This window comes from Pocillopora damicornis, chromosome 13 (assembly GCF_964200805.1).
Source record: "Pocillopora damicornis chromosome 13, jaPocDami1.2, whole genome shotgun sequence".
Taxonomy (NCBI): Eukaryota; Metazoa; Cnidaria; class Anthozoa; order Scleractinia; family Pocilloporidae; genus Pocillopora; species Pocillopora damicornis.
This window is the reverse complement of record NC_142682.1, coordinates 11,328,773-11,346,843: the sequence shown is the minus strand read 5'-3', so window position 1 is coordinate 11,346,843 and position 18,071 is coordinate 11,328,773. Positions and strand designations below refer to the sequence as shown.

Genomic DNA, 18,071 nt, shown 5'->3' with positions numbered 1-18,071 from the left:
AGGCTAATAATTTTATAGCGGTCGTTTTCGAAATTCTGGGCGCGCACCCCCGCCCTCTTATGTAAAGGGGTCCCCCGGGGTGCTGATGCTGCACTTGACATTTAGCAAGGGCAAATTCTGATGTGATTTTTGGCGAAGAGAAACAAGTTTTGTCAGCGCCTAGTTGCTAGTGCGGAAGGGCCCTTTACCACCGTGTACACAATTACGCGTCCCCCCAGACGGCGGAAAGCCAATAAAGTGTTCAGACATTAGTTCAGAAAACTCCGCCTCTGTCTGAATTTTTGGTAGCCTTTTGACCAATTCTCAATCGAAACTTAGTCTGACGTCACGCATAATTTTGCTCACGGTGGAAAGTAGCCTACTTACCGAAGCCAGATTGTACGAATTTTCCAGACATCTTGAGTACTATCTATAATACACGCTTGCCAATTCCCCTATCAGCTTTTGGAATCGACTTAACCCTACCTTTACCATGGCCGGACATTTCTTTTGGCACCCTGGATCTGCTATTGGAACCACGATTCCACCCAACACCGAGATTTGATCTGTGAGAGGGGCAATTTGTAAAATCATCGATATCTTTTGGCGTCTCGAAGATGCTGGCACGTGACAAAACAAGATCAACTTCATTTTCTGGATCTGAAAACTTGCAACTTCGCAAGTGACTTGAAATGTCTTTTTAACAATCACGCAAGGGAACGACTTGGTCTTCTCGATAACTAAACCCACAAGTCCCACCAGCAAACGATTTAACTGAACAGGAAATCTCCATGGCAGCATGTAAGATGAGACGCTTATAAAACAGATCAGTTAGTTAAATCAGTATGTAGCTTGTCAATCAAATTGACTATTGTAACCATACTTTGACTTTAGCTGGCAAAGGAATCATCGATGGATCTGGACATTTTAGTTTTCCGAATGCAGTAATTCCTGAAAGGTTTTTCTAGATGTCATACAAAGTGGAAAAAAAACCCATCTCTTGGTATTTCGGAGGTTGATTTATCTTTGAATTTCTGTGTCACGCTTGTCATACAACTGATATAATAAGATAGAGAAGATATATAAACTGCAACTCAAATCTGGCTAGAATGTGGTAATTAACGTGATCATCGAAACAGCTAATAAAATCATAAATAAACAAGGTAAGAGTGTTAGGTTAAATTGTAGTGATTTATGCCAGTTAACGGTGCGACAAGTAGGCGCACCATGTATATTTCATAGTCGCTATCAAGTAAATGTTTCCGGACTTAGAGTTTGTCTCTAGATGGAACAACACCAATACACAAGGGAATTTTTACAGTAACTTTACAACCATCCTTTGGTCTTAAAAAAGCTTGAAGCTCAGTAGATTTTGTAATATCGATCATTGTTAAAACTGTCTTTGTTTTGATGCTACTTTTCGACATAGGAAAAGATTAGTATGTCGGACAAAAATATTCACCAAAAAATAGATATTTCTTTGCCAGCTTAAATAACGACAGGGGAGTAAGTTTAGATGATAAAACAAAGGATTATGTTCACAGAAATACCGTAGGTCTAATACATTCGTTATATGAGGTCACACAACTTGGGTAATATCAAGGGGAGAAAATTTGCATATGTGAGCGGTCGAACGAAAAAAGTCATTTCTCGAAAACTAAAAATATATTTTCACAAAAAAACTACACCACAATTATTAGAACATATTGGGCTACAAAATATGAAAGTAGGAGTGAAAAAAAATTTGGGTGACGTGACTTGCCGCTGTTTGTTTGATGCATGCTGACATTAGCTCTTAAAAACTTTCATAGATTTGGGATGTTTGAACGCTAAAAGTAAAGGTTGCCACCAGCAATTCTCTCCTAACTACTATTTCTTGTTTTTCTTTTTTTTTTTTTATTTCTTGACTAATCGTAAAATCTTTATACTCAGGGGCCTCAAAATCGAATATCTTCGATCTCCTGATTTCATCGCGCCTTTTCTTATCTGTTGCCCTATTGGTATCTGGTGCGTTTATTTGCAATTGGAAGACACTTACATGACCTAAATTTTTAAATTTTGCACTTTCTCTCACTCCAGCATAGGTCAACTTGCGTTACACCATTACAAAAAAAGAAAACCGTGATAAACGGTAACAGTCTTACTCCAGTGATTTGTTTCGGTGAGTTCTCGTTGCTGTCGCCGCACGCAATGGTGTGCTTGACGTTTGTGCGTTATTAACCACTTTGGTTTAGCTGACCGCTTCAGAAATCAAACCGAAATTGTTCGAAGAAGTCATTTTCAGTCTTTTTTAATATTTTCCTTTCTTGGCCATCCTTGTTCTTTCTTTCTCGATCAATGCCTCTTCTGTGTTTTCCTTTACTGCAAGACCAGTTTCTTGTGGTATTCCTCAAAGAGACGTAGTTTTGCAGGGCACTAAAATGACTTAAGACCGTAAAGTACATATAGGTCCTTTACCAAGCGACGCTATAGATCAGCAAAAAAGTCATCTGTCGCTTTTTTCGTCGGAGTTTCCCTCTTTTTTTTACCACTAGGATCTACACGCAGTGTCTTAAGATGACCTACATCCCAAAACTTGATGCTCTGATCATGAGAACAACTCGCCAGAGTGTTTCCATCACTTGATATGCGCATTCTTTCCACGGGAAAATCCTTGTGTTCTCCAACAGTACCAACGAAACGATTGGGTAAAATATGCACAGCTCTGATGGTCGTAAGGAGGAAAACTTAGCATAAATACCAGAGTACGTTTACATATCACTTCATAATCAGAATAATTCTCTTTGTCATATAATTTACGGTGTCACATAAGGATTTCCAGCCCTGAGAAAAGCCGTAACAACACACGTGAAAAAATATCGTACGTTTTTACTTGTGTTTGATATCGCAAATCAGCTGCTGACACGTCGATCGCCTTTCGCGCTACTCAGCGATGTTGATGAATGAACGGCAGAGCCTTCATCATGCTCAATCGAAGGTCGTTTGACGGAATTTTTTCGAATTATGGCGACTGAAACATTGAAAAATTCGTATCGCTTACAGAAAGTGGCGTTCAAACTTTCTTAGAAGGGTAAGAAAATTACGGAGAGAAAAGCCGAAAATTACGCATTCATTGGTAATGGTATTTCTCGCGGCTGGGAACGAAATTCGACAACTAGAAGATTTGACACAAGCTGATTTTGGCCGTGCACCTGAAAGATTTCTTCTGTCGGCAAGGACTAAATCAATAACTGAGAATTTTGAACAATGAAAATTACGCCCATTATTGTTTTTGTAATGTTTTTTTCATCTTAAGCCTTAGCGCCAACGCACTCTACGATTTCTATTCAGAGATTGTCGATTCTTTTATTTTCATTCATTAGAAGAGAACCGCCGCATCTAAGTGCAAAAAAAAAATCTAGAAATCCGGGTATGGTTCGGCTATGAAGTCTAAATCAGTTCCGTGTACGAATTTCTTTTCCTGTTTATAAATGTTTTTCAGTTCGAAGAGGCAAGACATCTCTTCTCCTTCATGTCGCTCCTATATTCAGATCACAAATGGGGCAATGATATTGAAAATGTGTAAACATACAACAAAACCGTACAAAGCGCGAGCCCATTTTTCCCAACAAAACGAAACAAAAAATGGCACTTGACCGTGTTTCGGTTTTCATGTGGGTGTCTTCCTTTTTTATTTTTTTCAAATAAATTGAATGATTGAAACACGACACCTACATACATGAAGGCGCCACCCCAGAATAGGCACTGCGTTTGAGTCGAGAAAAATCTAATAAACGCCGTATCAATCAGTCTAGTTAGAACAGTTTTACTCTGAGTTATAAATGACATCTTACGCCTTTCATCTTTGTTCGGATATCCGACTGAGATTATGTTTAATTTAACTGACTTTATCTGAAAGTCAATCGAAGAGTGCACTAGACAAACGTTCCGATCTGACTTCTGGGTTGTTACTGGAAGTCTGCAGGCGACGGGAAACCGTTGGCTTTCAGACCATTTTACACCACCTATTTTTGAAGTGCGATTTAAGACTGAACAGTATTTTTGGACTGATTCTAACGTCAACGTTTGGCTAAAAGAAGTTACTCTAATATTTCCGAGAATGCTAGAAATCAAGTCTCAGAGAGTATTAAATTTCAAGTTTTTTCCGGAGAACCCCCTAAAAGGGCGTGTTGCTTTGCAACACGCCATGTTTGCTAGGGAAGCATAATTTAATTAAGCCACCAACTCAGTTCCGATCATTCAACCACTAAATTTTGGACAGTGGAATCTCCTAGTTGGGTCACATAAACGCAAACAGTAACACATTTCAATCACACAAAATAAGGGATTGCCACCCACCTTATTATTCCGTCCATTGAGCCTGTACAGACGATATTATCACTAACAGCCACACACGAGTCAATGGATAATGGATGACCCGGAAAACGGTCAGTTATGTCACCCCACTCACCCCAGGTGAACAGGTTCAGAATGCCATCACCAGTGCCGCAAACCACCTTTCGCCCACTCTGTAAAAAATATACACGAGATATAACCATTAACAGAACTGCGAGCTCTGCGATGCATATTTTCGTGCCAAAGGTAGACTACTGAGTTCGTCAAAGATAAAGTTTCTAAATCGGAAAAAAGGGGTATTGAGATTCGAACGGAAAAAATTCCGGTTACATGAGAGAGAACACTCCGGCTCCCGGTCTCCCTCAAAGCCGTTGTGCAACGAGACTAAACAACGAGACTAAACAACGAGACTAAACAACGAGACTAAACAACGAGACTAAACAACGAGACTAAACAACGAGACTAAACAACGAGGCTAAACAACGAGGCTAAGCAACGAGACTAAACAACGAGACTAAACAACGAGACTAAAAAACGAGACTAAAAAACGAGACTAAACAACGAGACTAAACAACGAGACTAAACAACGAGACTAAACAACGAGACTAAACAACGAGACTAAACAACGAGACTAAACAACGAGACTAAACAACGAGACTAAACAACGAGACTAAACAACGAGACTAAACAACGAGACTAAACAACGAGACTAAACAACGAGACTAAACAACGAGACTAAACAACGAGACTAAACAACGAGACTAAACAACGAGACTAAACAACGAGACTAAACAACGAGACTAAACAACGAGACTAAACAACGGTTGGCAAGGAGACCAATAAGCTCCGAGATATCAGCTGACCGATATCATTCGTATACTACCTGCATTGACAAAGGAATGCACGTTTGGACCCATTGCCCGTGATCCAAATATATAACAGATTATAATGAAAGGTAGTTTTTGGTAAACTCACAATGCTCCAATTAAAAGTGGTATACCAGCGTTACAAATGTGTCTATCACGAGTGATTACATAGTGTTACCTTGACAACCGCAACAGACAGAAGTTCACTTTCCATGTTGTCTGACTGCTGCTCAATCTTTTGACGCCGAATGTTAAACACGGATAAAGAGCCATCACCACTTGGAAAAACAAGGTAAGAAACAAGCCAATAAGCCAGGGATCATTTTGATTTAAACATTGCACGTTATCAACCGAACAAGAGATCAAGAAGGATACTGGCAAAGCCCTTTTAGTCGATTCACAGAACACAATGCACGCTTAAGCGTTAAATAGGGTACTAAATTTTGACGAATCAGCACGATTCGCACGGGTCAACTCGACTCGACTCGTCATTAGCTAAGTAGATCCGTCTCACCCGAAGTCGATTCACAGACGAACATAAGATACACGTTAAATGGGGGTATTAATGTTGACGAATAAATGACCCATTGAGTTTCATAAAATCCATCCCCAAGCGTCTGTCACTTTCTTGCTGTTTTCACGTTAATTTTTTCTTCCCATCTCAGTGCACTGGGAATGCCCTCTCGTTGAAATTTACCACTCTACACCTTGAGAGTGAGGCTGAGGCTGAGGCTGAAAATGATTATTCTAACCATGATAAATGTTGAACTTCGTAGTGGCTGTTGGAAAGTCCTGCATACAAGTTTCAATCGCATTTCATGCTTTTAGCCACCTATGAAACAATTTTATCTAAGAGCTCATCCTACCTTGCAGCTAAAAGAGTTCGTTTCTCTGCATCACAATCCATGTCAGAGATAAAGTCTTGATTGTCTGCCACTGTCATCACACAAGAAGTTTGCCTTGTGTCCCAGAACTGCAAATAATACATCTTTATCAGATTTATGTTAACTTTGAGTAGTTGAAACCATTGAAACCATCTGAAAGGTTAATACTTCCAACTAAGCCAGCTTTCAATTTATGTTATTTCATTTTTTTTCTTTTTTGTTTTTCCTCTGGGATGAGTATCACAGAATAAGATAAGTAAGATGCACCAGACCTTCCTGTTGCATTTACAAAATACAAAAGCCACACACACAAAAGAACTTTATTTTTCGGATTGCTTGAATACTGATGAGTTCAAACCATGCATAACAACTCTATTCTTTGAATGTCAATTTATGAGTTTGTTTTTATTCAATCACTGAGTCAGCTTAGAAACCTTCCAGTATAAACTGATGCACAATATGATTAATTATTCTATATCTTGCACGCACACCAGAGTCACTACACAGCCCAGCCCCTGTTTTAGAAGATTTAATATAACAGTATAAATGTCAAATTCCTAACAAATAAAAACACTGTGAAAGTATCATTGCAAAATAAACAAAGTACAGAAGTTCTCCTTATCCATTCAACTGCTTTCTATCAGTTTGACTCTTGAAATTTTTAATTGGTAAAGAAATATCTTACCTTCACACAACCATCATCATCACCTGTAGCTAGGAGGCTATCTGTTATGACCTTCATACAATAAACTGGGGAGCTAAAAGTCATAAGAGAAATAAAAAACACTAAAGATAGCACTTAAACTAGCTAACCAATATGAAGTTCCAAGTGAAATCTTAAAACAAATTTAAGTACAAATATATTGTGGGAGATCCACCAAATAGCTCTTCAAGCCTTGATTTCAGGTAAAATTGGAATAGTGGTGGTTTTGGTAAAAGGAGGAAAACTGGAGAAAAATCCCTAAAGCAATGCAGATAACCAAGATATAGATAACCTTCATGAGGTTAGACAGGTAGACAGGGTTAAATATGGACCACAACAGTAGACAAGTAAAGTGTCAGAGGAAGAAGGAATTCCTCTCTCATATTTAGTAAATCTCAATCATAAAATCTCAGACATGGTTTTTGAGAAACCATTGATCCTCACATTGTTGTTGTATTATGTCTATAACTAAGTGTACTTACTTGTGTGCTTTTACAATTGAATGAGCAACTGCCCCTGAATTCATGTCAACAGCCTGAAGTGATTTGTCTTTGGAGCCTGTATAGAGATCTACATACAGCACAAGGAAAAAACAACAGCAATTCACTACAATCTCTAAAAGCAATAATACAACACAAAACATGAAATGTTTACTTAATTTGACCTGTGAGATACCTGATAAATTAAGAAACATAATACACACACTCTACTTCAGAAGAAAAAAAAAAGAAAAAAATTAGCTTGTTGCAGTGTAACTACCATTTCCCTTTTGTAAACTGAGTTTAAAATAAGTTAAGAATCAATAGATTGTTAACAACTGTAGCCACTTCTGAATTGCAACATTTAGACTGCTTACTGCTAGTCCTCTAGAGGTGACGAGGTTCCCTTAGCACTAAGCAGTTGAAATGTAATGGTCCACAAAGAATGCCACAACATTATTAGACAAATGATAACCCTCTTGTTTTGTTTTATTTTGTTTTCATAAGCTATCATGTACAATGAATAACCTTAAAAAAATGTATATATATGAAAGAACATTACTCCTCACACAAGCCATCAAGAGAGAAGGTCAGTGCTCTACAAGCTTTCTTATGATGGTGAAGCTCCAAGAGTAAATGATTCTCTTCAGAAACTGAGTATGAATGGCTGAAGAATTGAAGCAAAAAAAAGGAAATTTAGATAAATACTATCTAAACCCATTAACTTCACAAATAATAATTTGCCTGACAAAATTTCAACAGCTCATTGGTTGAAAACATGTCACTTTATCCCAAACAGCACAGAAAGTTGAAATTGAGTATACAGTAGATCATTGCATATTTTATTGTCCATATATTTAAAAAGAATATTGCCTGCTACTATGAATTTTATGCTCTTTTTACAAACAATATCACTCTTCTGTTGAACTCATTGATGAGATATTGTTCTTGCTACTTGAACATAAAATTCATATCTTCTTGCCACCATATAATATTCTCTATTCATAGTATTTAATTAGCTACAGTATTAACACTACAAATAACACTTAGAGTTATTGCAATACTTAGAATGCTCATGTTACTCATTACAATTTACACTACAAATACTCATATTAAAGACAACTCACCACAGGATTTTTATCCATCAGCTCATTCTATAAACCTTATAATACTAAAACCACTTTTAATACTTTTATAATTAGCCAGCTTTGCAAACTTATCATTTGATTTTTTCTAATGAGCCTACTCCACATACTATACAATACTAACACTGGTTACACTCAGTGAGGTAGTTAAAATTTTGGAGGGGTTGAAACAGCACATCACATTACAGACACAATGCAAGTACTTATCAATAAGATTTTTTAGTCAAAGTGGTTAATGGCAAATTAGAATAGATAATTGAGATTTTGAATGAACCAACCACATATTTTCTTCATCTGATATCACAAAGGTAGATAAATAAATAAAAACAGATAAATAAGTAACACAAATATCATAACAATGTTTCCCATTTTTTCCTAAAAATCTTGATGCTTCTCATTTTTTGATTCCACAAAAAAATCAGTCTCCAGTTTCACACTACCAGATATGTAGAAAATAATTGGTTTCTTCTACATTCCCATAAACATAGTTACCAAAAATTATAACAAAATTTAGTCTATCATTTCCATTTTAAATAACTTCTAATTAACATCATATAGGCTCAGATTTTCACTCCAGATCACCTATTGTAAAATCTGTTCCCAAAGGGATGCACATAGGAACAGTCATAAAAGAGAAGCTTATCATACTTACACTGTCACCCTTCCATCAATTTCTCCAGCAGCAATAACATCTCGATTTGGATGAAAGCTCAAATCAAACACTTGGTTATCAAAACTGATATCATCTGGAACATCATCTTCTCCATCTTTTCCCTTGATAAACAATATATTAGGAAAAGAAAGGATCACCTGTGATCTTATGAAACAAGTGCTCAAGGGTCAACTAGATTTATTGGGTCACCTTGATCATTTATTTTGTTTAATATCAATTTTCTATAAGTCCCCAATGGATAAAACTTTTGTATTGTGGCCTCTTTGTATTAAAATTGTTATCAATATTACCTCAGGCATATAGCTCAAATATTAAGCAAACTTTGTAATATCACAAGTTCAGTTTTTTTTCATGATTGACAGTGTTTGTTGCTTTAGAATATATGATTTGTTCAATTCACAAAAATGTGATATGTAACAAGCAATACAGCAGCCCTGATCAGAATGATGGTCAATGGCAAAATGGATGGTCAACTGATGAACTGATAATCTTCCCATGATCCAACAGCATACAACCGTTGTTCCACAGACTCCTTCATTGAAGTAGACCTCTCTAATACTGAGGTAATTTTAGTTTTGTCGACTGAGTTGATAATGAAAATTGGCCACCATTAAGAGATCAAAGCTGACATTTCAAGCATTAGCCCTTCATCAGAGCAAATGCAGGAATTATGGGTTTTGTGTGTGTTTATATGTGGAAAATAGAGCTACACTGTTGGTGGGAACATAGCCACAAGAAAAATAGGAAAAAATTATTTGCATGAAAAGGATTTGTTGATACTGTAGGGATTAAGAGTGTTTCTTCTTCTAAAATAAATGGCTACCTTGTTACTGTCCTTCAAGCAGGCCACTACCCCGCCCAACAAATAGACAGTCAGCACAAAAAATGTCAGAGAAGGAAAATACTACTCAACAAATTTATTCTTGTTTTTCTTGTGACCATGTTCCCACCAATAGCATAGCTCTATTTTCTGTATGTAAACTCACACAACCCACAATTCCTTCATGTTCTAAAATATAATTAATCAATAAATTTTTGGTTTGTTTTCATAAAGTATCCTTTTTTCTTCCTTGTGCTTTATAACAAGTCACTTGATGACTGTTCCTTGGGAAACAGTCTATGTTATTTTCCTTGGGACCAGTAGTTTTTATTCTAATCTTCTCACATTATTCACATAAATGTCATTTCTTGTGCATGCAAATTAGCAACTTTTTTGCCTCACTGCAGACCACATCATCACTTAGCAACGGTGGTTCTAAAACAATCTATGGATACTAGTGACAGTATGGTCCAAGGCGAGGCACAGTCTGCAAAGGAGGCAAGGTTACCAAATTGACTTCCAACGGTCGTGAGTGGTAGCGAAAGTGGCCTAGCATCGGTTTTACGGGGAAGATTGAGTTTTTAGTGAATTGAAATGAAACTGCAGCATATGCGCTTGGATTCTGTGATGGATTTGTGGCCGCCTGGTCATTTTGAGCTTGGATATTTTGCTTCTTGGATCGGGCATTCGGAAATGGAGTGTACAGCTTTGGTTTTCTATTATGTAGTTAATCTTGAGATGGATAACTTGCTAAAATGGGTACTTTTCGACATAGTAAGCAGTCAGATAACAAGCGACGCATTTTTATTGAGAATTTGACTGTAATTTTCTATTCCTAAGAGCGGTCGTAAATATTCTTAGACAAAGTCTTTTAGTTTCGGCATGACTCTTATTCCGCAAGATGATCATCTTACAGCTGGAGTGTGGGCGACTGTGCACCAGCCAGCCGATGATATACTATCAACCCAATATTTTTTAGTGTTTCCAAATGGTCATTTAAAATGCTCTGTTCCATAGCATTCTTCGACGTGGAAATTTTTCACGAGGCATATAAAGTGCTTGGGCATAAATGTGAAATCCTCTAAAAAAATTCAAAAGTCGCCGCAATTTGATCTCCCTCCGAGGTTGCCTTGGGGAGGTATTTAAACCCCTGATTTTGACTAACAAAAAGATTCAAAAGTCGCCGCAACTTGATCTCTCTCCGAAGTTGCCTTGGGGAGGTATTTAAGCCCCTGATTTTGACTAACCACATGCACCATAAGACTATATGGCCATTTCTACATATTTTGGTTGGCATAAGATCTAATAAACTTGAAAAAAATTAAAAGTTACTTCATGAATTTAATCTAACCTACCTTAAGAGAATGCTCGTTTGTTTGTGCCGCCATTTTGTTTTCATAAGGACACGTGGTTAGTTTGCTCGCCTCAGATTTCCTCGGTCGAGTAATTCAAGATGGCGGCAGCATTTCCAAGCGTAATTACGGTCCAAGCACCTATAACATTCATACCCCTACAACGTATTTCTTTATTCCTTTGTACTTTGCCACTTTTCTCGTTTGTATCTTGCGTGTTGATCGCTCTGGTTTGGCATTTCGATGATACTACAAAGACTCATTGCCAGGTGAGAGTGCTTTGTACCCATGTATTAGGCGCGCTTATAAAATCACGTTGTGTGCAGATGTCCGGCACCCGGACAGGTTCTTGAAATTACTCCGTGTCCTGCAATCGGACAGGTTCTAGAAATTACTTCGTGTTCGGCAGTCGTAAATATTTTTTTGTATTAATTCACACTATCAGGTACGTTCTTAGATGGCTGGACACGTCACGATATCCACCGAACTGCGAGTTTTGCCTAAGCTCGGCGCCCAGTGTTCATTTAGATAGCTGGACACGTTACCCTCTCTCTCCCAAGGTCTCATAGATAATTCTGCTTACCATCTCCTCTACAATTCTTTGTCATGTTTTTAGGAAGAATTTGGGTTTGAATCAACTAATAATCCCCTAATTGATTTTTTTAATCGTTATTCTCCTCACTTATCTGCTTGATAATGTACTGATGTTGTAAGGAGAAATTCTGTCTTGGTCATGGGAGTAAAAGGGTTAAAACGAAATCTATGACTTAGAGGCTTGTTATGAGCTTCTGAACAGAATCCATAAATACTCCCTGTCCAATGGTCAAAAGTTTTCCTCAAATGTAAGTTTTACTGTGCAATTAGGTTTGAATTATACCACACTAGGCAAAGCTGTTGTTGTTTTTGTCTAACCCTAATTGCCCAGCCAGTAATAAGTAAACACAGAGTGTTGAGCTTATGTAAAACATCCTTTGGTGGAAATTGTGACAGCACAGTCCAACTATCTAAAAACATATCTGATGGTGTGAATTGAAGTTAGTGAATATTTTCAACTGCCAGATACAGAGTAGTTTTAAAAACCTGTTTGGCTGGTCAAAGTTGAAGTTTCAAATTGGTCAGTATATGATGCTGGTAAACTGTTGTAAAGTGTTGTCTAATTTGCTTTACTCAATATGTTATCTACTGAAGTGTTGATTTTAAGTTGTGTGAAAAAAAGTTATAACAAGCATTTTCCAATCTAGAAATTGAAGCAAAAGTCCCAGAGTTTATCAATAATACCTTTCTTGCTTACAGCTCTGAGTTGTTTCTTTGTAGAAAAGAATTTATTCTTAATAAAGGTCATTTAATAGTTGTTAACGAATTGGGAAGCATCACCCATTACTGAGTGATGTGCTTCTAAATTACAAGCATAGAAAATTGGTACAGAGACAGTCTTGCATCATGATTGTGATCAAGCTAGCCTACACTGTACCTAGTACAAGTAATTTTAACATCAGCAGACTTGTCCTGCTAGTTAAGTTCCATATTGTTAGTATTAAAGTACAGTGATATCATAGTTAGTGTTTAGGTACTTTATTTATCACTTGGTAATAAGTTAATATCAGTTGCTCTACTGTTCAACTTGCTAGTGCATATACATTATTTTTTTGGTTATAAGGCGCAGCATTTTTCAAAGAAAATGTGCCTGTTCAATTGAAATCCAGTCTAAACTCGAGGTGCATCTTATAGCCAAGTATGTTTGCACCACAGAATATAAAATTTGGAGACCTGCATTCTCAGCAGCACCTGGATTCAAAGCTGACAAATGCCTTTGAAGATCACCTTTGGTGGAAGTTTCTCGTCACTCGCCTTCACTGCTAGGAAAACAGTGAAACTCTGCTTATGGCCACCACAGGATAAAATCAGCTCCTCCAAATCGCTCTGATGAAGGGCAAACGCTTAAAATGTCAGCTTTTTTACACTTTACAGTGGCTAATTTATGTTTTCAACTCAGCTGTTAACACTAAATTACCTGCTAAAATCGGCACTGTTTGGTTTCCATTGAACTCCAATGCCCTTGTGGCTGGCAACTCCAACCTCACCAGAGTTTTGTACATGTTAAGGACGTGGCTGGACTTGTAGCCACAACGCTGTCAGGATCTCAGCACGATTTAAGCAATGGAATTCAATCACCTTCTCTTCCATATCAGCTGGTAGATGCTGTGCCAAAGTGGTCTTTGCTCTCAAGGAAATGGCATGGTGACATTTCCAGTTTGTGTACCAGCCAAGGGACGCTTTTAACTCTGGGTCAGAGCTGAGTTCCTCTGCTTTCAGGCAGAGCCTTAAGATGTGTACTGATAGACCTGCAAATATCAAAGGAAATATGCAGTCAGCAAGTGGACAACATAATCAACATTTTAACAAAAATTTACACTAAAACAGTGCAGTTATCAATGACAATGCATAGATGTTGAATGAACAATATTCACCTTGGCTTCTTTGATTGCTGAACCAGTGTGCCTTGAACTGCTGATCAAGCTTTGGATCTTTTGGCTGGTAGTGACCCATTGAGGCACATTTCACTGTCATCTTTAACTTGTCTGTAAACAAGACGTATTGCTAGTTTCTCCATTTACAGACAATCAATTACAATATGCCATATTTGCAAGCAATTTCACAATTGTTGTTCAGGGCTTCTGCCTCTGCTACAATATTCAACTTGAAGTTTAGATCGTAGGAATCATGACGAGTACTTGGCATGATGGTCTCTGATTTACGGTATGCTGAACAATTGCTTTGAGAATGAGATTGAGTTTTGAAACTGATGAAAGTTTCATCAGCTGAGTGTTGTTTATAAATGTTAAAACAGAATTTAAAGAAAGCGACAGAACTTTTGAGTCTGTAAAACATGTTTCGACAGAAACTTCTGTCATCTTCAGTTAATTACCATACAAAGCGTTAAAAGTTGAATTATATAGCAAGTAGAACAATGCTAATTACGATGAATAGTGACTACAAGAAAAGAGGTAAAGCATGAAAGTGTGAGAATTAAAAAGATAATTTTAGATTTACATGGTGTAATTGTTGATTCAAGGATGGTTGTTCTCTTTGAATATGAATAGCCTCTTTTATCTTAAGCTGAAAGCCAGTAGCCCAGGTTCCCTTCCTACCACTTCACCTACGTTCTACTTTAAGCTACCCTACATAGGCCACGAGTATTTAGGAGTAATTTTTTAGTTTGTAAACTTGATGGAATTATGTTTAAAAGTTAAGGGTGCGTCTTATAACCAAGTGTGTCTTATAACCGAATAAATACTGTAAACTGCACTTGCATTCCAAGAAGCTGTTTTTCTTTCTATTTTCCTATTATCCCCAAAATGATATTTTTCTTTATTCTCATCACTTATTTGGTTGATATTGTATTGATACTGTAAGGAGAAATTCTGTCTTGGTCACTCAAGGGAGTTAAAGGGCAAAACTGTTCTATATGGTGAAACTTGGTTTCCTGGAAAATCAGGATCAGCCATTTAGGGATTGGGGATCAAGAATCCCTTGTCCTCATTTTCCAATCCTGGTTTTCTAGAAAATTGTGAAACCAAGTGCTACCTGGTCTTAACTATACAAACATCTGACAAAATAATTATTATAACAACAAGTTACATGTAGTTGCAACTGTCTTTTTCTTATCTTAACAGCATATCATGTGTGCTTTTCAAAATGGTTCCTAGTATTTCTCATTTTCCTGATGAGGTAAACATCTGATTTGTTATCCTTCTTTAAATTTAAGGTACCAAACTACTTGCCTTCAATAAGTGCAGCAATTGGGGGAAACATGCCAGAGATGTTTATTTGGAGAGTTGCAATAGCTCTGCATTGCTTTCCTCGAATCCTACTTTTACCATCTGCAATCCATAAACACTACACAAATACACAATCAGGCAGGATTTATCACTTGACAACTTGGTGGTTTAAGCCGCTCAATTTTCTAAACTACATTTTGGGAATAATAGAAAATGGAGCCCTCCTCTCAATGACCTACATTTCATCAGTCGAAAATCATGGTGAGCCTTGAAAATTTCAATTGAGTTTGAAGAGTGGCATTGGATTGCCTTGGTTGCTGTGCTTGTCACTCAGTTATTGGTCCAGGACACTTTCAGCACATTATCTTGGGACTAGCAGCCAGTCAATGAGTTATCACTATGCTTTAAAGGCAGTTTAATGATTTTACTTTAAGTCCTCTTCAGCCTTTGTGATACTTTTGTTTGTTCTGATTAACCATTGTGAATTATGATTGCATTAGGTTTGGTTTTACATCACCATTTAACTGCCAATCATTTGCAAAGTAGGCTCACACATTTCTTTCGCAAAATTCTTAGAAAGATTGCAAACAGCAGCCTTCTTGCTTTCATCTAAATTTTCTTAGGAAAAGAGTTGCCACTGGCATCTAAAGCTATACATGTGTGACACTTTCAAATTTTGAGATTTATGTTATTGTTTTCTGTATTTGCCTTAGAACCAAGAGCTCGCCAAACAGAAACAACAGGTCCTATCTGTGTTTACTCAGGAACTGTTGGCTAGCAAAGTTTCGTCCTTTTTCTTATCCCCTTCTCATTCATAACTGCAGACTGGCCAGCATTGCTGCAGAGCTTATCTCAGTTTCTGTGATATGAAAGAAAAGGAGTATGATATACTTTTCTTTCTGGATGAGATGGAAGTCCATTCTAGGTTGCTCTTTAGCACAAAGACTCTTGGGTGGGACAATCAAACCCTGATCACTTAATTTTGAGCTAATTATGGAGATACAGGCTGTAAAAATGGTAGACTTTCTCAACAAATTTATAAGGGTTTCCTCTTAGGACTTCATTGCGTCATGTGCTTACCACAGCAGGAAGATGACTTGTCTGTTGGGTTAGAAAGTGAGGTGTTATTGACAGATGGTGGTTATTTTGAGGATAATAGGAGAATGAAGACCTTTGTAGGATTATTAAATTTCACCCAATGATAACATTAGAAATAATATTCCCATCTAAAATGTGTGTGTTTCAGCTATGCACGAAGCTTCCTTTATTGTATTTATGGTGTGCTCCATGAGTTACATGTTTCTATCATGCATTCTATCTGGATTGACAGCAAGCAAACCAATGAGCAAAGAGGTATGTACACTGTACACCATACTGTGGAAACCACCAAACTGTTAGGGAATGGGTCCAAATCTTGTAAGTTGTAGGGTTTTTCTTACTGTGTTTCATTTGTTTACCCTCCATTTAATCAAACTGGAAAAGTTATTGTTTAATTAAAGCAATTTCAGTTATTGGTAGAGTGCAGTAATGACAATTTGTACCACACACTTACCCCATTGTCTAATTTTTCAGGATTCCTCCCTATTCAGAAAAAAGGTGTTTGCCATGATCTTCAACTACTTTTCATTCGGTATGGCAGTTTACTTTTTCTTCAGACACAATTGGTACTGTGAACCTGGTGGTATCCTTGAAAGTTAGCATCATTAACATCTTTGAAATGTAGGGGGTAGTTGTTATTTCACAATTTGGGAAGTAGGGAGGAGCAGGAGACTTTTGGGATTTCTGAAGCCCACTGTCAACTAAACAATGGTTCTAATAGTGATTCCCACCCACCCTCAAACTGCACTAAACAAACTTTCTATATATACTTGTAGCTGATGGCAACTCATTCTAATGGAGATCAAAAGAAAGAAATGTAAGTTTTGGATCTTCTGGTCATAGATGTTTCATAGATGGGATTGCCCTACCACCCACCACCCCCTCTCCTTCAAAACTTCCCCTCCAAATCTACCAAACCTCTGCATTAAAAATTAACAGTCCTTAAAAGGAAAGGGGATTTGTGACTTACTGCAATATGGGATATGTGTTGCTAATAATTTTGAGTACTCCATCAAGTAGACAGGAAAAAATCCTTTTTTATCATTGTTTGTCTTAACATTATTTCCCACTCACAGTATATACTCTGTTTGCCCTTGGCGAGTATTGCACAGTCCTATCCAATGTGGCCTTTCACTGGCATTGTTCAAAGCATTTTAATGGTGCTATCCTGATGCTGACCTTTGTTGAGGACATGAAAGTGAACTAAAGAAATAAAATAAAATAAAACTAAAGAAATAAAAATGAAAGAAATAAACAAATCTTGAAAAAAAAGTCTTTTTCACATTTTAGCCTGATGAAACCAAAAGGTAGGGTAGTGTTTTGGAACGAGAACATTACTGAAGTAGCTGTATTTGATGAATGTCACGAAATTTAAGTTTTTTCGAAGGGGTGAAATTATGAAAGATTCTTTTGTTTGATGGTAAAATGTGACCCGTATTGACGAGGGTTTTTTTTTTTTTTAAGAAAATGTACAGCCGTCAAACGACTGCCTTGGAGGGTTTACCCGCCGTGATTTGTTTGATCCAAACCGGCATATTCTGTTGAAACAGTGTGGCTGTTTATTGTTTTTTTTTATTATTATTATCAACGAAAGAAACGGCTTCGCAAAAAACTTCTTTGCTGACGCATACACGAGTTGACATATGCCGCTTTCTATACACTCCAAACGATAATCCGTGAAAGTAGCAACTGTTAATTCGATCGAAGATACTTCTTCCATTTTATCACACAATACGTTGAGGCGGACAAACGACAACTACGCTCGAAGGTTTCCACATCTAATTTCTTTCATACAAACTAACACCTGGAATGTCAGACTTTTCCCAAAGCCAGTTGGCAAAAAGGCCAGTAGATCCTATCCGGAAAGCAGTGAAGAAATTGCTTCTTTTTGTTCCGATTTTAATGCGCGAAACATACCAGATTCCGAAAGACAGTTAAGTGCTTCCTCGAAAACGGAA

The 18,071-nt window shown here is 37.3% G+C and overlaps 2 protein-coding genes across 2 annotated transcripts; one reads left to right on the top strand and one right to left on the bottom strand.

Moving 5' to 3' along the window:
* Positions 1-1,625: 1,625 nt before the first annotated feature.
* LOC113683840 (WD repeat-containing protein 55) lies at positions 1,626-11,362 on the bottom strand. The gene is made up of 9 exons (XM_089191832.1): positions 11,240-11,362; positions 9,044-9,165; positions 7,816-7,913; positions 7,250-7,337; positions 6,750-6,822; positions 6,047-6,153; positions 5,359-5,458; positions 4,318-4,487; positions 1,626-2,683 (listed from the first exon to the last, which is right to left on the bottom strand). The coding sequence occupies exons 1-9, from the start codon at positions 11,270-11,272 to the stop codon at positions 2,446-2,448; spliced, it is 1,029 nt and encodes a 342-aa protein (XP_089047958.1). The 5' UTR covers positions 11,273-11,362; the 3' UTR covers positions 1,626-2,445.
* On the top strand, positions 11,313-17,345 carry LOC113683811 (acyltransferase PGAP2). The gene is made up of 5 exons (XM_027201087.2): positions 11,313-11,505; positions 15,003-15,276; positions 16,262-16,368; positions 16,588-16,696; positions 17,190-17,345. Exons 1-5 carry the CDS (start codon positions 11,338-11,340, stop codon positions 17,318-17,320), a joined length of 789 nt encoding a protein of 262 aa, XP_027056888.2. The 5' UTR covers positions 11,313-11,337; the 3' UTR covers positions 17,321-17,345.
* The last annotated feature ends 726 nt before the right edge of the window (positions 17,346-18,071 follow it).

Coding starts and splice junctions, on each gene's coding strand:
- LOC113683840 (XM_089191832.1), bottom strand. CDS start 11,272: ATGGCGGCACAAACAAACGAGCATTCTCTTAAG. Junction 6,154..6,749: donor ATGATGATGGTTGTGTGAAG/GTAAGATATTTC, acceptor TATTATTTGCAG/TTCTGGGACACAAGGCAAAC. Junction 4,488..5,358: donor TGTCTGTTGCGGTTGTCAAG/GTAACACTATGT, acceptor TATTTTTTACAG/AGTGGGCGAAAGGTGGTTTG.
- LOC113683811 (XM_027201087.2), top strand. CDS start 11,338: ATGGCGGCAGCATTTCCAAGCGTAATTACGGTCCAAGCACCTATAACA. Junction 11,506..15,002: donor CTACAAAGACTCATTGCCAG/GTGAGAGTGCTT, acceptor TTTAAATTTAAG/GTACCAAACTACTTGCCTTC. Junction 16,697..17,189: donor TTGGTACTGTGAACCTGGTG/GTATCCTTGAAA, acceptor TCCCACTCACAG/TATATACTCTGTTTGCCCTT.